Source organism: Condylura cristata, unplaced genomic scaffold (assembly GCF_000260355.1).
Source record: "Condylura cristata isolate star-nosed mole 26May11 unplaced genomic scaffold, ConCri1.0 scaffold00012, whole genome shotgun sequence".
Lineage (NCBI taxonomy): Eukaryota > Metazoa > Chordata > Mammalia > Eulipotyphla > Talpidae > Condylura > Condylura cristata.
This window is the reverse complement of record NW_004567113.1, coordinates 13,434,124-13,448,673: the sequence shown is the minus strand read 5'-3', so window position 1 is coordinate 13,448,673 and position 14,550 is coordinate 13,434,124. Positions and strand designations below refer to the sequence as shown.

General features: G+C 42.0%; 1 protein-coding gene across 3 annotated transcripts in view; it reads right to left on the bottom strand.

Moving 5' to 3' along the window:
- Positions 1-7,224: 7,224 nt before the first annotated feature.
- The window catches only part of TMEM150C (transmembrane protein 150C), an 82,984-nt gene continuing 75,658 nt past the window's right edge, over positions 7,225-14,550 (bottom strand). For all 3 annotated transcript variants that reach the window (XM_004681172.2, XM_012724305.1, XM_012724306.1), the window contains exons 7-8: positions 12,706-12,883; positions 7,225-9,367 (exon numbers count right to left, since the gene is read on the bottom strand). In XM_004681172.2, the coding sequence (XP_004681229.1) occupies positions 9,159-9,367; positions 12,706-12,883 (387 nt within the window). In that variant the 3' untranslated portion in view covers positions 7,225-9,158. The remainder of the gene's footprint in view (positions 9,368-12,705; positions 12,884-14,550) is intronic.

Sequence of the window (14,550 nt, the reverse complement as noted above, 5' to 3'; positions counted from 1 at the left end):
GCTGCTCCATGTGGCTTCCTTAGGTCTCCTTCTCCATCTGCCTTCCTTCTCTCTTCTTCTCTCTCCTTTTTCTCTGCTCAGTTCCACCCTCCTTTTGGGTGGGGCAGGGAACCTGGAACTTCCCTTCTCCTAGGGACCACCCAGTTACAATAGGAATGTCCCCTATATTTTGAGACTGACTTACTAGAACCATTAGGAGACAAATTAAGGCCTCCCTCGTGGTGCACAGGGCTGAGTCTCAGTACTACCAAGCTATCACGAGTCACTGCAGCATGAGTTTGATCCCTGGACCAGGCAACTGACCTACATGGCGAGGCAGACCTGACCTGACCCACCTGCTGCTCCCCTCAGCAGTGTATTTCAGTGGATCTGCCTGCTTTGCTCCCCACTATCTCTGGTGAATGCTGTCATCCTGACACAAGCTATGCAATCTCTACTGACTGACATATTCTGGATAGAGACGGAAGTGCTCTGAAAAATCCGAATTTCCATGCTAACTTATGTTATGACCTCCCTTTTTTGTAATATCAAAATATTCTAAGCAACCATCAGCTTACAGCCAGATTGCCTTAGCCTCATAAGACGCTGCCTGGCTCATGTGAGCAAGCGCTGCCCAAGACAGGAAATTCCTCTAGAAAGCAAAAAATAGTATTTTAACTGGCTGATTAATAAAAACAATTATAACACAATCAATATTGTAAGACAAGGCAGCACTAGAACATGCTAAAAAATAATTAAAGTTCTTTTACTGCCCGGACCAGAACCCAAATCGTATCACTCTACTCTCTTACTTAAGCTTTTATTGCTCAGTCTTTAAATGAGGAATTTTATCATCTCCCTTAGTGATTTATCTACCAGAAAACTCCTCCAGCCTAGTCTTCGACCTTACTTTACCCTCTTTCACAACTTCTCCTTGGCCGGCGACCTCACCTTATCCCCCTTCACATCTCCAGCCCAGCCTCCAGCCTAGTCCTCAACTTTACTTTAACCTCTAAGATGTCTCAATGAGAATGAAGGTCATTAAATAGCATTTAAGATTTAAAGGGACTTATTTTAGCCAATCAACACTGTAGTAAATATAACAATGTTGGCCTTAAATTTTATGAATTTATGTACCTATCTTAACTTTCATAGATTGATTTTAAGAATAATGAATGTTATATCTCAGCTAAAGGGTAATACAACCCTAAACTGTTCATAGAAAAAAAGATGATTGTAATCTCTCAGCCCAGTTCCTGTGCTGATGTCATCCCACTGCTTGCTCCTAATGTATAAAATAAACTTCTGCTAAAGGCAGAACAGGAAGACTTGCACCCAACTCCAATTCCCATGTCTTCCTCGTGCCCCTTTCCCCTTTTTCTACTTTCCCCCCTTTTTTTTAAGGAATCTCTGCTCACTGATGCTGCTCCCACCTTGAGATCCTGCCTGTTCTGCCCCCCGATAATCCTTGATCTGGGAACAAAGGGTCTCCGACATGATGCCACCACACCTCTGGCCCACACACCAGTTCTTGTTTGCACAAATCAATAAAAATAAATCTTAAAATATATAAATTAAAGGCGAATCACTGCTAGTCTCTAGGACTTATGGTCCCTGTATAGATATTGTCCCTGTGTTTAGTCAAAGCCCTTTCCCTCCAGTTCTTTAATCAATCTGGTTACAAATTTAAATTTAGTTTACAAAAGTCTAGAGGCATTAGATGTTATTTAAATATAGACACACCTTAGAGACACTGTAGGTTCAGTTACAGACTACTGCAATAATGTTAATATCGGACCTCCTTGGTGGCCTAAGGGAGTCTCAGTACTATCACTCCTACTGTAACTGGGTGGTCCCTAGGAGAAGGGAAGTTCCAGGTTCCTGCCCCACCCAGAAGGAGGGTGGAACTGAGCAGAGAAAAAGGAGAGAGAAGAGAGAAGGAAGCCAGATGGAGAAGGAGACCTAAGGAAACCACATGGAGGAGCAAACATGTGATGAAGAAACCAGGCTTGTTTCCTGACCCTGGACTGGTTAAGGCAGATGTGGGTGAGATGCCTGTAGGGAGGTGACTATGGCAGTGTTTATATTGATTTTGATTTTGCTCTTTTCCTCCCAGATTTGTCTGGCCATTTCTGACCCTTTTCCATGGGTCCCGGCCAGAAGGTGCTTTAGTCTTGTGGCGGGCTTTCAGGCCTTGCTTTGGGCCAATCCCTTTTGGGTTGACTTTTGCCCACGAGGGGATGGGTAACTTCAGGTGTTTGATTTAGAAGTTATATTCTTTGTGTTCCATATTGTATATTCACTGTATTAAAGTCACTTTTCATTAAAGCTTTATATGTTTTGTCTTGTTGCGGCGGATGGCAGAACCCACTTAGAGCAGGCAGGTTTTGGGGCTTCAGGGGTGCCTCTCCCTGAATTGAGGTGCCCTATAACAGATTTGCTGCCCTATAACACTACCAGGTAGAGAGCTGACCCACATAGAGTGCAGCAGACCTCTCCTGTTTGGCTCATTGCTTCCCTTAGCAGTGTGTTTCACTAAATCCACCTGTTCTGCTCCCTAGTCTGTCTCTGATGTATCCTTTCTCTCCACAAAACTCTGGCCTACACCCTATGCAAAAAAATAAAATATTGCAACAAAGCAAGTTATTATTAATTTTTTGGTTTCCCAATGAATATAAATTATACTTACATTCTCTTGTAGACTATTAAGTGTGCAATAACATTATGTCTTTTAAAAATGTACATACATAAGTGTGTCCCTGGTGGTGCAAGGAATTAAGTCTCAGCACTAAGAAGCTATCTGCAGTTATTGCATCACAAGTTCGACCCCCAGCCAGGGAGCTGAACCACATGGAGCAGACCTCTCCTGTCTCATCCATTGCTCCTCTCAGCAGGGCATTTCAGTAGATCTGCCTATACCACTCTCTACTCTTATCTCTGGTAAAGCCTCTCACTCTTTGCACCTCTGGCTTGTATCCCAGTTCTTGTATGCATAAATAAATCAATCTTAAAAGAAATAATTTAAGAACATACTGGCTTCCACAACCCCCCCCCCACTCCAGTATTGTTTAAAAAAATGCCAAATCAGTCTTTAGTAAATCATAATCATTTTTGCTGGTGAAGAGTCTTGTAAAAAACACATCTGTAGGGCCCTCCCTGGTAGTGCAGCAGGTTAAAGCACAGCACCAAGAAGCCACTTTTGTTGGGAGTGACCAAAGATTTACTGACAATGACTGAATTAGGGCGGTAAAGAATTGAGCCTTGCATCCAAGCTTGATAAAGTGGTACTAAACTGACCTTGCATCCAGGATGGGACTAGCTGAAGGTGATAATGAACTGATAATGAACTGGGCCTAGCATCGGGAGATACAGGTGGGAGGAACTGGGCCTAGCATCAGGGGACACAGCGATGAGTCACCCCTTTGGAATGTGAATCTAGAATCTATATAAAAGACCCTTTCCTCCTTCTGGGGTTGGCAATAGCTGCAGACTCCCCCCCCCCCCTTTTGGAGTTCTGCCTTAGCTGCTGTTCATGAGCATTAAAACTTTACGTGTTCAGCCTTTCTATCTCCTGTCTTTCTTTCTTCCGGCTGGTCACAGAAGTTGGGACTAGACAACTTTTGCATGAGTTTGATCCCCGCCCTGCCGGCCCTGGAGGTGACCACATGGTGTGGCAGACCTCTACTGAACCCGTCCACTGCTCCCCTCAGCAGTGTACTTCGTCGATCTGCCTGCTCTGCTCCCACTCTGTCTCTGGTGAAGCCTCTGATTGCCCCTGTGCCTCTGGCCCCAGTGCTGTATGCACAAATAAATTAATCTTAAAAAAAACAAAACAAAACACACACATCTGTAAAGTGCAATAAAACAGGGAAAGCATGTATTGACTGGTAAATCCCTTAATTCTGCTTTTTACAGAAATAATCATTGAGCAATACATCCATCTCATAACCCTGACCCAAACAGCATTTGTAGGGAGAGCTTTTGATGAAGTAAGTAAAAAAAATCTGACTGCCACGTATAGGGTCAACTCAGCTTTTTGTCTTAAAAATATGATATATGGCCCTCCCTGGTGGCGCAGCGGGTTAAAGCACAGCACTGAGAATCTAAAGCCGCTTCCGCATGAGTTCGATTCCCGCCTGCCCCGGAGGTGACCACATGGTGTGGCAGACCTCTCCTGACCCACCCGCTGCTCCCCTCAGCAATGTGCTTTCTCGATCTGCCTGTTCTGCTCCCCACTCTGTCTCTGGTGAAGCCTCTCACCCTCCACATCTCTGGCCTGTACCCCAGTTCTGTATGAATAAATAAATAAATCTTTCAAAAAAAATATGATATATATTTAGTTTTCCCAGATAAGGGCCCAATTATTCCCCTGATTCTGTTTCAGGAAAGACATGAGAGGAAGTCAGGTAACCACACATTTTGCATGAAAATGATTTCAGGTCCTATTTCAAACTGTAGTGTTTAACATGTACTAGCTGCTGCAGATATCAGAAATAACCATTTTTTTTTTAAATAAACTAAATGTTCCTCCTTAGGACACAGGAAACTATTTGCTATTTGAAACAGGACAATTATAGGCTCTGAAATCTGACCACATTACCATTGTGTCCTAAAAGCCTCGAATATTGAACATTCATATTAAAGAGACTAAATCTTTAAAAACAAACAAACAAAAGAACAGGGAGGGAGATGGGTAGGAAGAGGGCAGCTTCCAGTTGCTTATATATATATTTTTAAGATTTATTTATTTCTGCATACAGAACTGGGGTACAGGCTAAAGGCGCAAGTGTGAAGAGAGAATTCACCAGAGACAGAATGGGGAGCAGAACAGGCCAACTGACAAGTACACTGCTGAAGGGAGCAGTGGGTGGGTCAGGAGAGGTCTGCTCACCATGTGGGTCACCTCCGGGTGGGGATCGAACTCATGCTGAAGTGGCTCTTAGCTTCTTAGAGTTGTGCTTTAACGCGCCACCAGGGAGGGCCCCAAGTTACTTATTTTTAAAATATTTATTAAGAACTTAACCAAGTGCCAGGCACTGTAGTAGGTGCCATCTACATGGCAGAGAAAATTCCTTGTAGGATTTGGCTTGCATTATAGTTGAAGTAAGAAACTAGTAAAAAGTGTTTGACAGTGGTATGCACATTATAATTTTAATTAATCACAGAACCATATTTACATAATGCTAAAAGGCAAAATACTGCTGGAAAGAGCAAAGTGCTAGGGTGAGCTGGGGAAGGCTGAATTTTAGCAAAGGCCTCAGTGAGAGAAGATATTTGATTTTTATTTTTTTAAAGATTTATTTATTTATGTACACAGAACTGGGATACAAGCCAGAGGTGCAGGGGCAGTGAGAGGCCTCACCAGAGACAGAGTGGGGAGCAGAACAGGTAGACTGACAAAGTACACTCCTGAGGGGAGCAGCAGGCAAGACAGGAGAGGTCTTCCCGGTGCTGTGCTGCTCTGCTCTATGTGGATCAGCTCAGGGGCTGGGGATCGAACTATCACTCAGGGGGCTGCAGCTTGCTTGCAGTGCTGTGTCCTAACTCGTAGTGTCACCAGGGAGTGCCCAGACATTTGACTTTTAAAAAAAGATTTGTTTATTTATGTACACAAAAACTGGGGTGTAGGCCAGAGAGGGTTGGGGTGCACTGAGGATGTACCAAAGGGGGGAGCAGAACAGGCAGATGTACTCAAGTACACTGCTGAGGGAGCAGTGGGAGAGACAGGAAAGGTCTGCTGTGCCAGGTGGGTCAAATATCACACTGTAAGCCTGAGGAGGATCTAATTCAGGCCACAATGGTTCTAGTGTGATAGTGCTGAGATTTAGCTCCCAGGCTACCAGGCAGGTCTGAGAGGAAACATTTGAAAGGTGAGGGAATCAAACACCTAAAGGGAACTCCAAGAGACTTCAATTGGACTACCATCATTTAGTGTATTTCAAACTTGGTTGATCTGCATTGATCCTCCAGAGATGCTCATTCTAACCGGATGCCCTGGTCCTGGCCTCCTAGAAGAATGCTGTGGTTAAAGCTCTTAAGAGACTGTCATCTTGATCTTTATTTATATGCGTGTATAATACAAAAACGTATTTGAGTTTTGTTCTGGTTCTTGCCCCAGAGGCCCTAAAACTTTCTGAATTTCCTGAGTAAAAGGAATGCCTGTTGTTCATAAGGCCCCCTGGGATCATGCTTGGGTGTATGCTAATGAGACCCCTGGGGTGAAGCTGTTCACCTGAAAGACCAGTTGATTGGACCTCTGACACCATCTCTGGGAAGGGATGTGAGAGGGTGCTGGAGATTGAGCTCTGTAAAACTCTGTTGTAACAGAGATTCAGAGAGCTGTTGAGCTGACTGACACATCAAAATCCTGAAAGGTTGACGCCCTAGCCCTTTGACTTCCGTTTTTTGGTCATTTGGCTCTTCCTGATTTACATCTTTTATAATAAACCAGCAAATGGTATTTTCTTGAGTTATGTAAGCCATTCTAGAAAATTTTCTACTTATAAAGGTGGGGGGGAGAGTTGTGGGAGCCCTCTTCCATCCCCAGAATTTTATAACCAAGTTGTATGGAAGTGTGGGCAACCCAGGAACCAGCTTGTGACTGGACCCTTAAACTTGTGATCCAGATGCTAACTCTGGGTGGTATCAGAATTAAATTGAGTTGCAGTTGTCCAGAGAATCACAGAATTTGGTGGCTGTTGAGAACATCCTAGAAATAGCCACCACTAAAACTGTAATGTGTCTGAGTTTTCAACATGGTATCTGAGTTTACATGTGCTTCTGTAACAGGTACAGGTTTCATGGATTCCGCCCCCATTCCAGATGTTGGAACTCCAAATCCCATCAGTACCAAGGAGAAGCACGCCGGGACATGAGGGCGGAGCTGAGCAGTCAGGTTGGGATAAAACCGGACGTGTGGGCTCTGGGGAGAGACCTGGTGGTTCGCAGCTGATCATTTTGGCTCTCAATCGGTTTTCAGCGTGCCGGTGGAGTTCAAGTCAGCAGAACTGGTAGGACATCCTAGTTAACCTGTGTTTCTCTCCCTCTTTCCCTGGGTTATTCCTTTACCTTTCTCCTTATAAATAAATCCATTATTTAACCTTTTGAGTGTGTCCATAATACGATTGAATCATAAGCGCACGGATAAAGACCCACAGACAGGCAACCCAATTCACATTGGGGCACCCTGTAACACTTCGATAGTACAGAAGAAATGTTAACATTAGACACACATCAAAATAATGCACAAAAGAATTTTATTTAGTGGTCAGATCCCAATGAATAATGCCAGTCATTGCTTGATTCTGCTAAAATGTGCTACCAGATACTCTTAAGAAAGTACAGTGCATCACAAAAAGCTGTTTCATTTGGATTGTGTGGAGTAAAAGAACACTTCATAAATCTTTGTAGTCTGATAAAATTTTTAAAATATAAAATGAAAACAAAACAAAAGCAGTATTCAAAAATAATAGATGTCACCTTGGACTATTTACAATAAGATGCCTATTAAAGGGAGATACTCTGCTTCTTCTCCTCACATTTGACTTCTTTTTAGGTATTCTCATTCCTTCCTCTGATCCTTATTCACTATTTCTTCCATTCCCATCTCACATGAAAATCATCTTGTATTTTCTCTTAATCGTCTTTGAGCTTGCTCTTACTCCTTTTCCTACCTTTAAATTACTAATAATTTTATTCAACAGACATTTGTTGAGCACCTAGTATGTGCCAGGCACTGTGTTAGGAGGTGGGGATAAATACAGAGGTGAAAAGTCATTCCTTCCTCTTCAAAATACCTCAGATTTTGGACTGAATTGAAAAAACATTGTCTTTCACATTTTCACAAACCCTGGGCTCCTAAAGCAAATTTACTGACTTCTTGAAACAGTGTACTCACAGTGGGCAACCTGGCCTACTCCAACAAGCTTGAACTCAGAATTCTGTTCTTCTTATGAAGAATAAGCTCAACAGCCCAGGCCTAGTGTTTGAGTCCTAAATCCTGAGAGGCTGGGACCATATATTGGGAAGTAGAGGACCATTTGTTTTGTGGGAGAAGGTCATCTTTTAATTGGCTTCTACAAATTCCAAGTATGAAAAGCTCTTAATCCAAAAAAAAAAAAAAAATACTAAACTTGAGCTATAGATATACATTAATAAAGTCTTGCAACAAGATACTCTAAAATTCCTATCTTTTATAAATGTCCAGGAAGAGCTCTTTTTATTACCTCCACACATAATTCTGTGTGATTTTCACAAAAACAGCAAATTAAGCCTGCAGGTGACCTTTTTTTTTTTAAAAAAAAAATCTTGGTTGAACCCAAATAAGCTCAACTCTTGCCTGTGACCTACAGCTTTATCCATGAAGCCTCAAGAGACTCATGGTAGTTACTTGAAGAAAAAAAGAAACAAAAGCTGTATACAGCCTACCATGGAAGCAAAAATGAAAACAGAGCCTTGCCACTCCCATCTTGTTCCATGTCTGGCATACCACATCCCCACAAATATTCACATTTGGAAACATTTATTATTCACAGGAAATCAAATTCAAATCATGGTGATGGGCTTCACTCTCAACAGTGTGGAGTATGTTCTTTCGTGGAACCCTCAGAGCCAGCCAGTGGACAATGACGAAGAGTTTCTGTGGGAAAGATCTTTCCTTGATTCTCCCTGTCTTTCCACAGGTTGTGCAGGGTAGTGTTTCTAAAAAGTTTCCTTCAAATTAGATGATACTCTATCATCTCAAGAGTATTATTAGTACCAGATTCCGAATTTCCTGATGCGCTGGTTCCAAGCCCTTTGGAACTGAAGGCAACTTTAGGAGTTGGCATTATTCCATGTTACGTTTGGCCTGCCTACCCTATGGCAGGGTGATCCTGTCTGAAATATGTGAGGAAAGTGAGAAGAGCAGGGTGACTTGGGAGAGGGGAAGAGGTCATCATGCACAAGTTTCTTGCCCTGTCGTGCATATACTTTCAGTGAAACAGCGTGAATTTTGACACATAAGGGCTTGTGCTTTTTCCTTAACTCGCCCTGAAAAGCTCTTTTGGCAAATGTGGCCATGAACATATGTGTGCGTATGTGTAAAACGTGTCATGAGGTTACGTGACAAGTCCTGTGAGTGTGTCCCAGCCCCTCCCCTACTCACACCCACCTCACCAGCCAAGAAAAGCTAATGGGTTTTACACCTGGTCAGTTTGATATTCTGAAGCTTCAGAAAGGCTTTCGGAGAAGCTTAGGAAATTCTCCTGGTATTCAGAACAAACAATCTCGTAACGGTAATGCCGGAACTCCACAGCGAAGGTGCCAAAGTAAGACAGGAAACACATGACCAGGCCCCACTGGACTCTGGCTGCATACATGTGGATGCCTTGAGCCATGAGGATGAAGTCTGGGGAGAAGCAGTCAAGGAAAGTAGCCTCTTGTCAGCCCTATAACACTGGGCTCTTTCCTGTCAGAGACAAGTTACAGGAAAAGTCTGGCTCTCCCAGGACAGCAAAACGGTTAACTTGACAGTTTGTGTTAAACATCTTCCCTAATTATACCTGATAAAATTGATAAGCTGTTACTTTCTGCCAGACATGCTTCCAGATGCTCACATAAACTCCAATGGAATTTTATCCTCCCAGCAATCCTGTTATTACTAGTTCTTCTAAAAATAGGGCAACTGAGGCCAAATGAGCCAGCAATGGCCTGAGGTGGCACACGTATTAACCAGTGGAGCTGGGGTCCAAACACAAGCACTGATTTCCAGGTCATGCACTGAACCACTACACTCTCTAATAAACTGTGAAATTAGGAAGAGGATGACAACTCCAAAGTACCTAGTTGGTCAGAAAAATTATTAAAAACCATTGCAAATAACTATGGATTCACAATCATCACTCTCTATCTGAAGAAACAACATTGAATATTTCAGTTCATTCCCTATTTCCATACCAGCTGTGCTTGTCTGCAGCACAGCGTCTAAATGGCTCCCCTCTTCTGTCTAGTTTTCATTATTGCCTTCAGACAATACTGTAGACCTGAGTTTTATATCTATTACATTGAAACTTTCACCCACCTGAAAATATACAATTAAAAAAATAGATGAGGGCCTCCCTGGTGGCACACAAGAGGTTAAGTCTCAGCATTATAAAGCTATTGCCAGCTCGAGTTCCATCGCCTGCCAGGGAGCTAACCCACATGGGGCAGCAGACCTCTGTCTCGCCTGCTGCTCCCCTCAGCAGTGTATTTCAGTAAATCCACCTATTCTGCTCTCTGCTCTGTCTCTGGTGACTCCTCTCAGTCCCTTCACCCCCAACATCTCTGGCCTACACCCCAGATCTTGTATGCATAAATAAATAAAGATAAATCTTGAGGAAAAATAGATAAATGAGACCCCTATGCCTGAATACATATGCATACAAGGATGGAGGTATGTTGCGTGTCTACACACAGAGTACATACACCACACTGGTATATGTGAAGGTAGGCGCTAAGAAGAGAAAGGTTCACAGCATGCTTTAGTAAAAGGCCAAGAGGTTAAGGACTAAATAAATTTATTAGAAAAATCAGAAATGTCCTCTTAGAATTAGTTCGGTCCTTCTAACTTAGGCTTAACATTGGGAAATTTTCAGAGAGCACATCAGCTGAACTTTACATCCCTGAGTAGGCTTGAATGCATTTACCTAGGAACTCAGAAATGCAACTGTTTTAAAAACAACATGTGTCAATTGTTTGGTCTGTGTACACCTCTGACTGAGGGCTTAAAACATTGCCAAAGCATTATTAAGTTAATGGGAAAGGTATAAATTTCAAATCTTATACTGACAGTTCTGAGCTTTTTAATCAAAATATTTTAGTAGCTTGGTAGCAATAAATACATTTTTAAAATTTGACTTTCAAGTCCTTAAATGCTCTGTAATGTGACTGCAGACTTTCAAAAAGCCACAAAATGACTGAAAAAACAATTTGTTCAAGAAGAAATAAAAGACACCAAATACTCTACAAATGAAAGAACATCTCTGAACGCTTAATGTTTTTCTATTTTAAACTCTCTCTAAGGTGGGATGGTGCAGTGGCCAAGTGGGCAAAAACTGAGCCCAAGATTAAATCAAGATCACCAACTAAGAGTGTCTCACTCTTCTTATCTAAGTGAGGCTAAAGGGAATTGATAACACCTACTACATTTTAAGCGCCCCATAAATACTGATTATTGCATGACTGAAGAGCCATTACTGTGTTAAGTATTCAGTCTACCATCTAGGAACTTATTTTCTTCTCTGGTTTCTGGAGGAGGACCTGTTGGCTTGATGATTAATGAGTGACTGATATGATTAGTGGGACTAGAATCAGCTGGATTCTATGGGGTCATACCCAGTAAGTGGGATCTATATTCCCACCTGGCTAGTTGTTCTAGGATCTCTTTGAGTTAATCTCAAAGTGAAGCATTTCCACTTTGAGTGAGGCATTTTCCTCCTGCCTCTTCTTGCTTTAAGGTTGTTACTGGGATAAGGTGAATTTCAGTTGTATGAGAGAGGGCATTCTTTCCAAATTTACCATGAATAAAGACTGATTTCTTTACCACCCCCTTCACTTTTTTTGTCTGTTCTCCATTGCTTTAAACATTGAAGAGAGGAAGGGAAATGAATAGCATCTTAAAACTTCAAAAACAGGGCCCTCCCTGGTGGCGCAGCGGGCTAAAGCACAGCACTAAGAAGCTTAAGCCACTTCCGCATGAGTTCGATTCCCGCCTGCCCTGGAGGAGATCCACATGGCGAGGCAGACCTCTCCTGACCCGCCCGCTGCTCCCCTCAGCAGTGTACCTCATTAATCTGCCTGTTCTGCTCCCCACTCTGTCTCTGGTGAATCCTCTCACCCTCCGCATCTCTGGCCTGTACCCCAGTTCTGTATGAATAAATAAATAAATCTTTAAAAAAAAAACTGCAAAAACATGTGTTTAGGACAACCATATACCCACCAGTAACCTAGCTCTTCAATTTGTTTTCCAGAAAATCTTACTTAATTTCCCAAGAGATATAAATGAATTCATCCCTTGAAATTAACTCTTGAGGGTCCTCTCTGGTGAAACAACGGGTTAGGATGCAGCACTGTAAGCTGGCTGCAGCCGCTTCAGTGAGAGTTCGATCCCTGGCCCCAGAGGTGACCCACATGGAGTGGCAGACCTCTCCTGACCTGCCCGCTGCTCCCCTCAGCAGTGTACTTCATAGATCTGCCTATTCTGCTCCCCACTCTGTCTGGCAAGTTCTCTCACTGCCCCTGCACCTCTGGCTTGTACCCCAGTTCTGCATATATAAATAAATAAATCTTTAAAAAAAGAAAGAAATTAACTCTTGAGTTAATAAATGAAATAACAAGGCCATTAATAAAGTCACAAATGAAAAAAATGTTTAAGATGGAGAAAAAAACACAATTCTCTTTTGGTTATGCATTCTATATTTTTCAGAAAGGGAGACAATTACATCACAAATGAGAAAGCTTGACACCATTTCTAAAGACTGAGCCAAATAATCTTGAGAAAGATTGTTTTAATTTTAATTCTCCATCTTGGCAAATAGATCTGTGAGTTTTTGTTTTAAATACCTATTTACTTTTCTGTTTTGTCTAAGATTCTGAGATAATCTGAGGGTGTATATATACTAACCACCTGGGAATGGCTATTTTCTCATCTACGTAAACAACTTATCTGTTTTAACTGGCAGAGAATTTTCCACATTCAAAGGATACAGAGGACCACACAAAGAGTAACAGATGCTGACAGAATAACTCGTGGAATTCCAACTTTCCGTCCTTCATTCTTGATGTTGACTTTGAGTGTCAATGCAGCCTGGATCCAGCAGGCCAATGTGCCAAATCCAAAGGCCAAGGACGTTCCCACATTATGAATTTCTTCATCATTAGTGAGCTATAGGATAAAGAGGTAATGATGTGTGGAGGTTCATTTAGAAAAGACAAGCCAATAGATTATGGAAGGAAGTAAAAATAGATGCAGTGATAACCTAATAATGAGATGATAGATTCTAGAAAGATTAGAGTCCTTCATCTCCATTGCAGACTCTTTGTATCTGTTCTCAATGGGTTTGAGCGCTGAGGTAAGGGAAATAAATAGTACCCAAAGCCCAAAATATTTGTTTAGAAAAACCATGCAGGTAGTATAATCTACTCCTAATTTATTTTCCAGGAAAACTGAGGAAAAGGAGAAAGTAGGAAGGCTATTAAAGAGAGAGAGAGAGAGAGAGAGAGAGAGAGAGAGAGAGAGAGAGAGAGAAATACCAGTTTCTGCAAACTTGTACCCATACTTTGGTTTCCATATTGGTAAATGAGACCCAGGATCTGACTGTATTAACTGACTGAGGAGGACCAATTCCAAGTAGGTCAAGATTTTACTGGCATAGACAGTAAATAACACATGCTCTGGGATTTACTTGCATAAACCTGGCCTGTCTATATAATGTGATCAATGTATTATTAATGGGAATATTTTTTGTTTTGCTTTCCTTTTATGGTAAGAAAACTGCCATATCTGGGGACCCATTTATGGGCAATAATGTTGGAAGATCCTCGAGAGTCAATAGGCTCAAGGAGATTCAGTGTATTATTTCACTGGGTGGGGCAGGTAGAGATGTAGAAACCGACTCTTTATCCACTAATATTTTAAAATATTTCTGTCACTTAAAACAGACTTACTAATTAAATATATTTTAATTATACATATAAAAAAATGATCTACCACTAAAGATGTGGCCTTTAAAACATTGTAAAAATTTTTTGGGGGGACCTCCCTAGAGGCAGCACTTTGAAGCTAGCCACAGCCACTGCAATATGAGTTTGATTCCACCCTCCACCCTCTGCCAGGGAGGTGACCCACATGGCTTGATAGGCCTCTCTTGTCCTGCCCATTGCTCCCGTCAGCAATGCACTTCAGTTGATCTGCTTGTGGTTCACCAAAACCACCTAACCTTTGGGTTTCTTCTCAGACTTAGGTTAAGAACAAAACATTATTCAGTGAATGCTGCCTAAATTTTGGATGGGAGAAAGATAGTTATTGAGCACTTTACAACATGTCTAGCACCTGCAGTATGGAGAGGTAAGTGGGAGAAAGATTCCCACCAAAATCTTAATAAAGAATGTTTGGTATTCTGTAATTTTAGAGCCTAATAGGATAAACTCTCAAATGTTTGTCCTAGCCAAAAAAGTTCTAAGAATACAGCTTTCTTGTGTCTCACTTGATAGGGGATAAGATCTAGAATTGTTAGAGGAATTGGTGGGACTGCCTGTCTGTTCAAATGAACTGTCAAGTCAAAAACACACACTGTGCTGTTCACTGTGTGCAAAGGGAACTCTTGGGAAGCAAGTTATTCTGACTCAGTGAATTATCAAGGCTGAGGTTCAGAGCAAGAGAGTCTTAGAAAATCCCCTACCATACATTCTTGGAAACCTAACCTCTTTTGGATTTCCCACAGTAAACTGAAGAGTCTGGATAGGTGACTAAGTGCAAAGAAGAAATGTCTAACAGAGACAGGTAACCAGGTTCAGAGAAAATGTGGGAGAGAGTGGAGACAGAGGAACAGG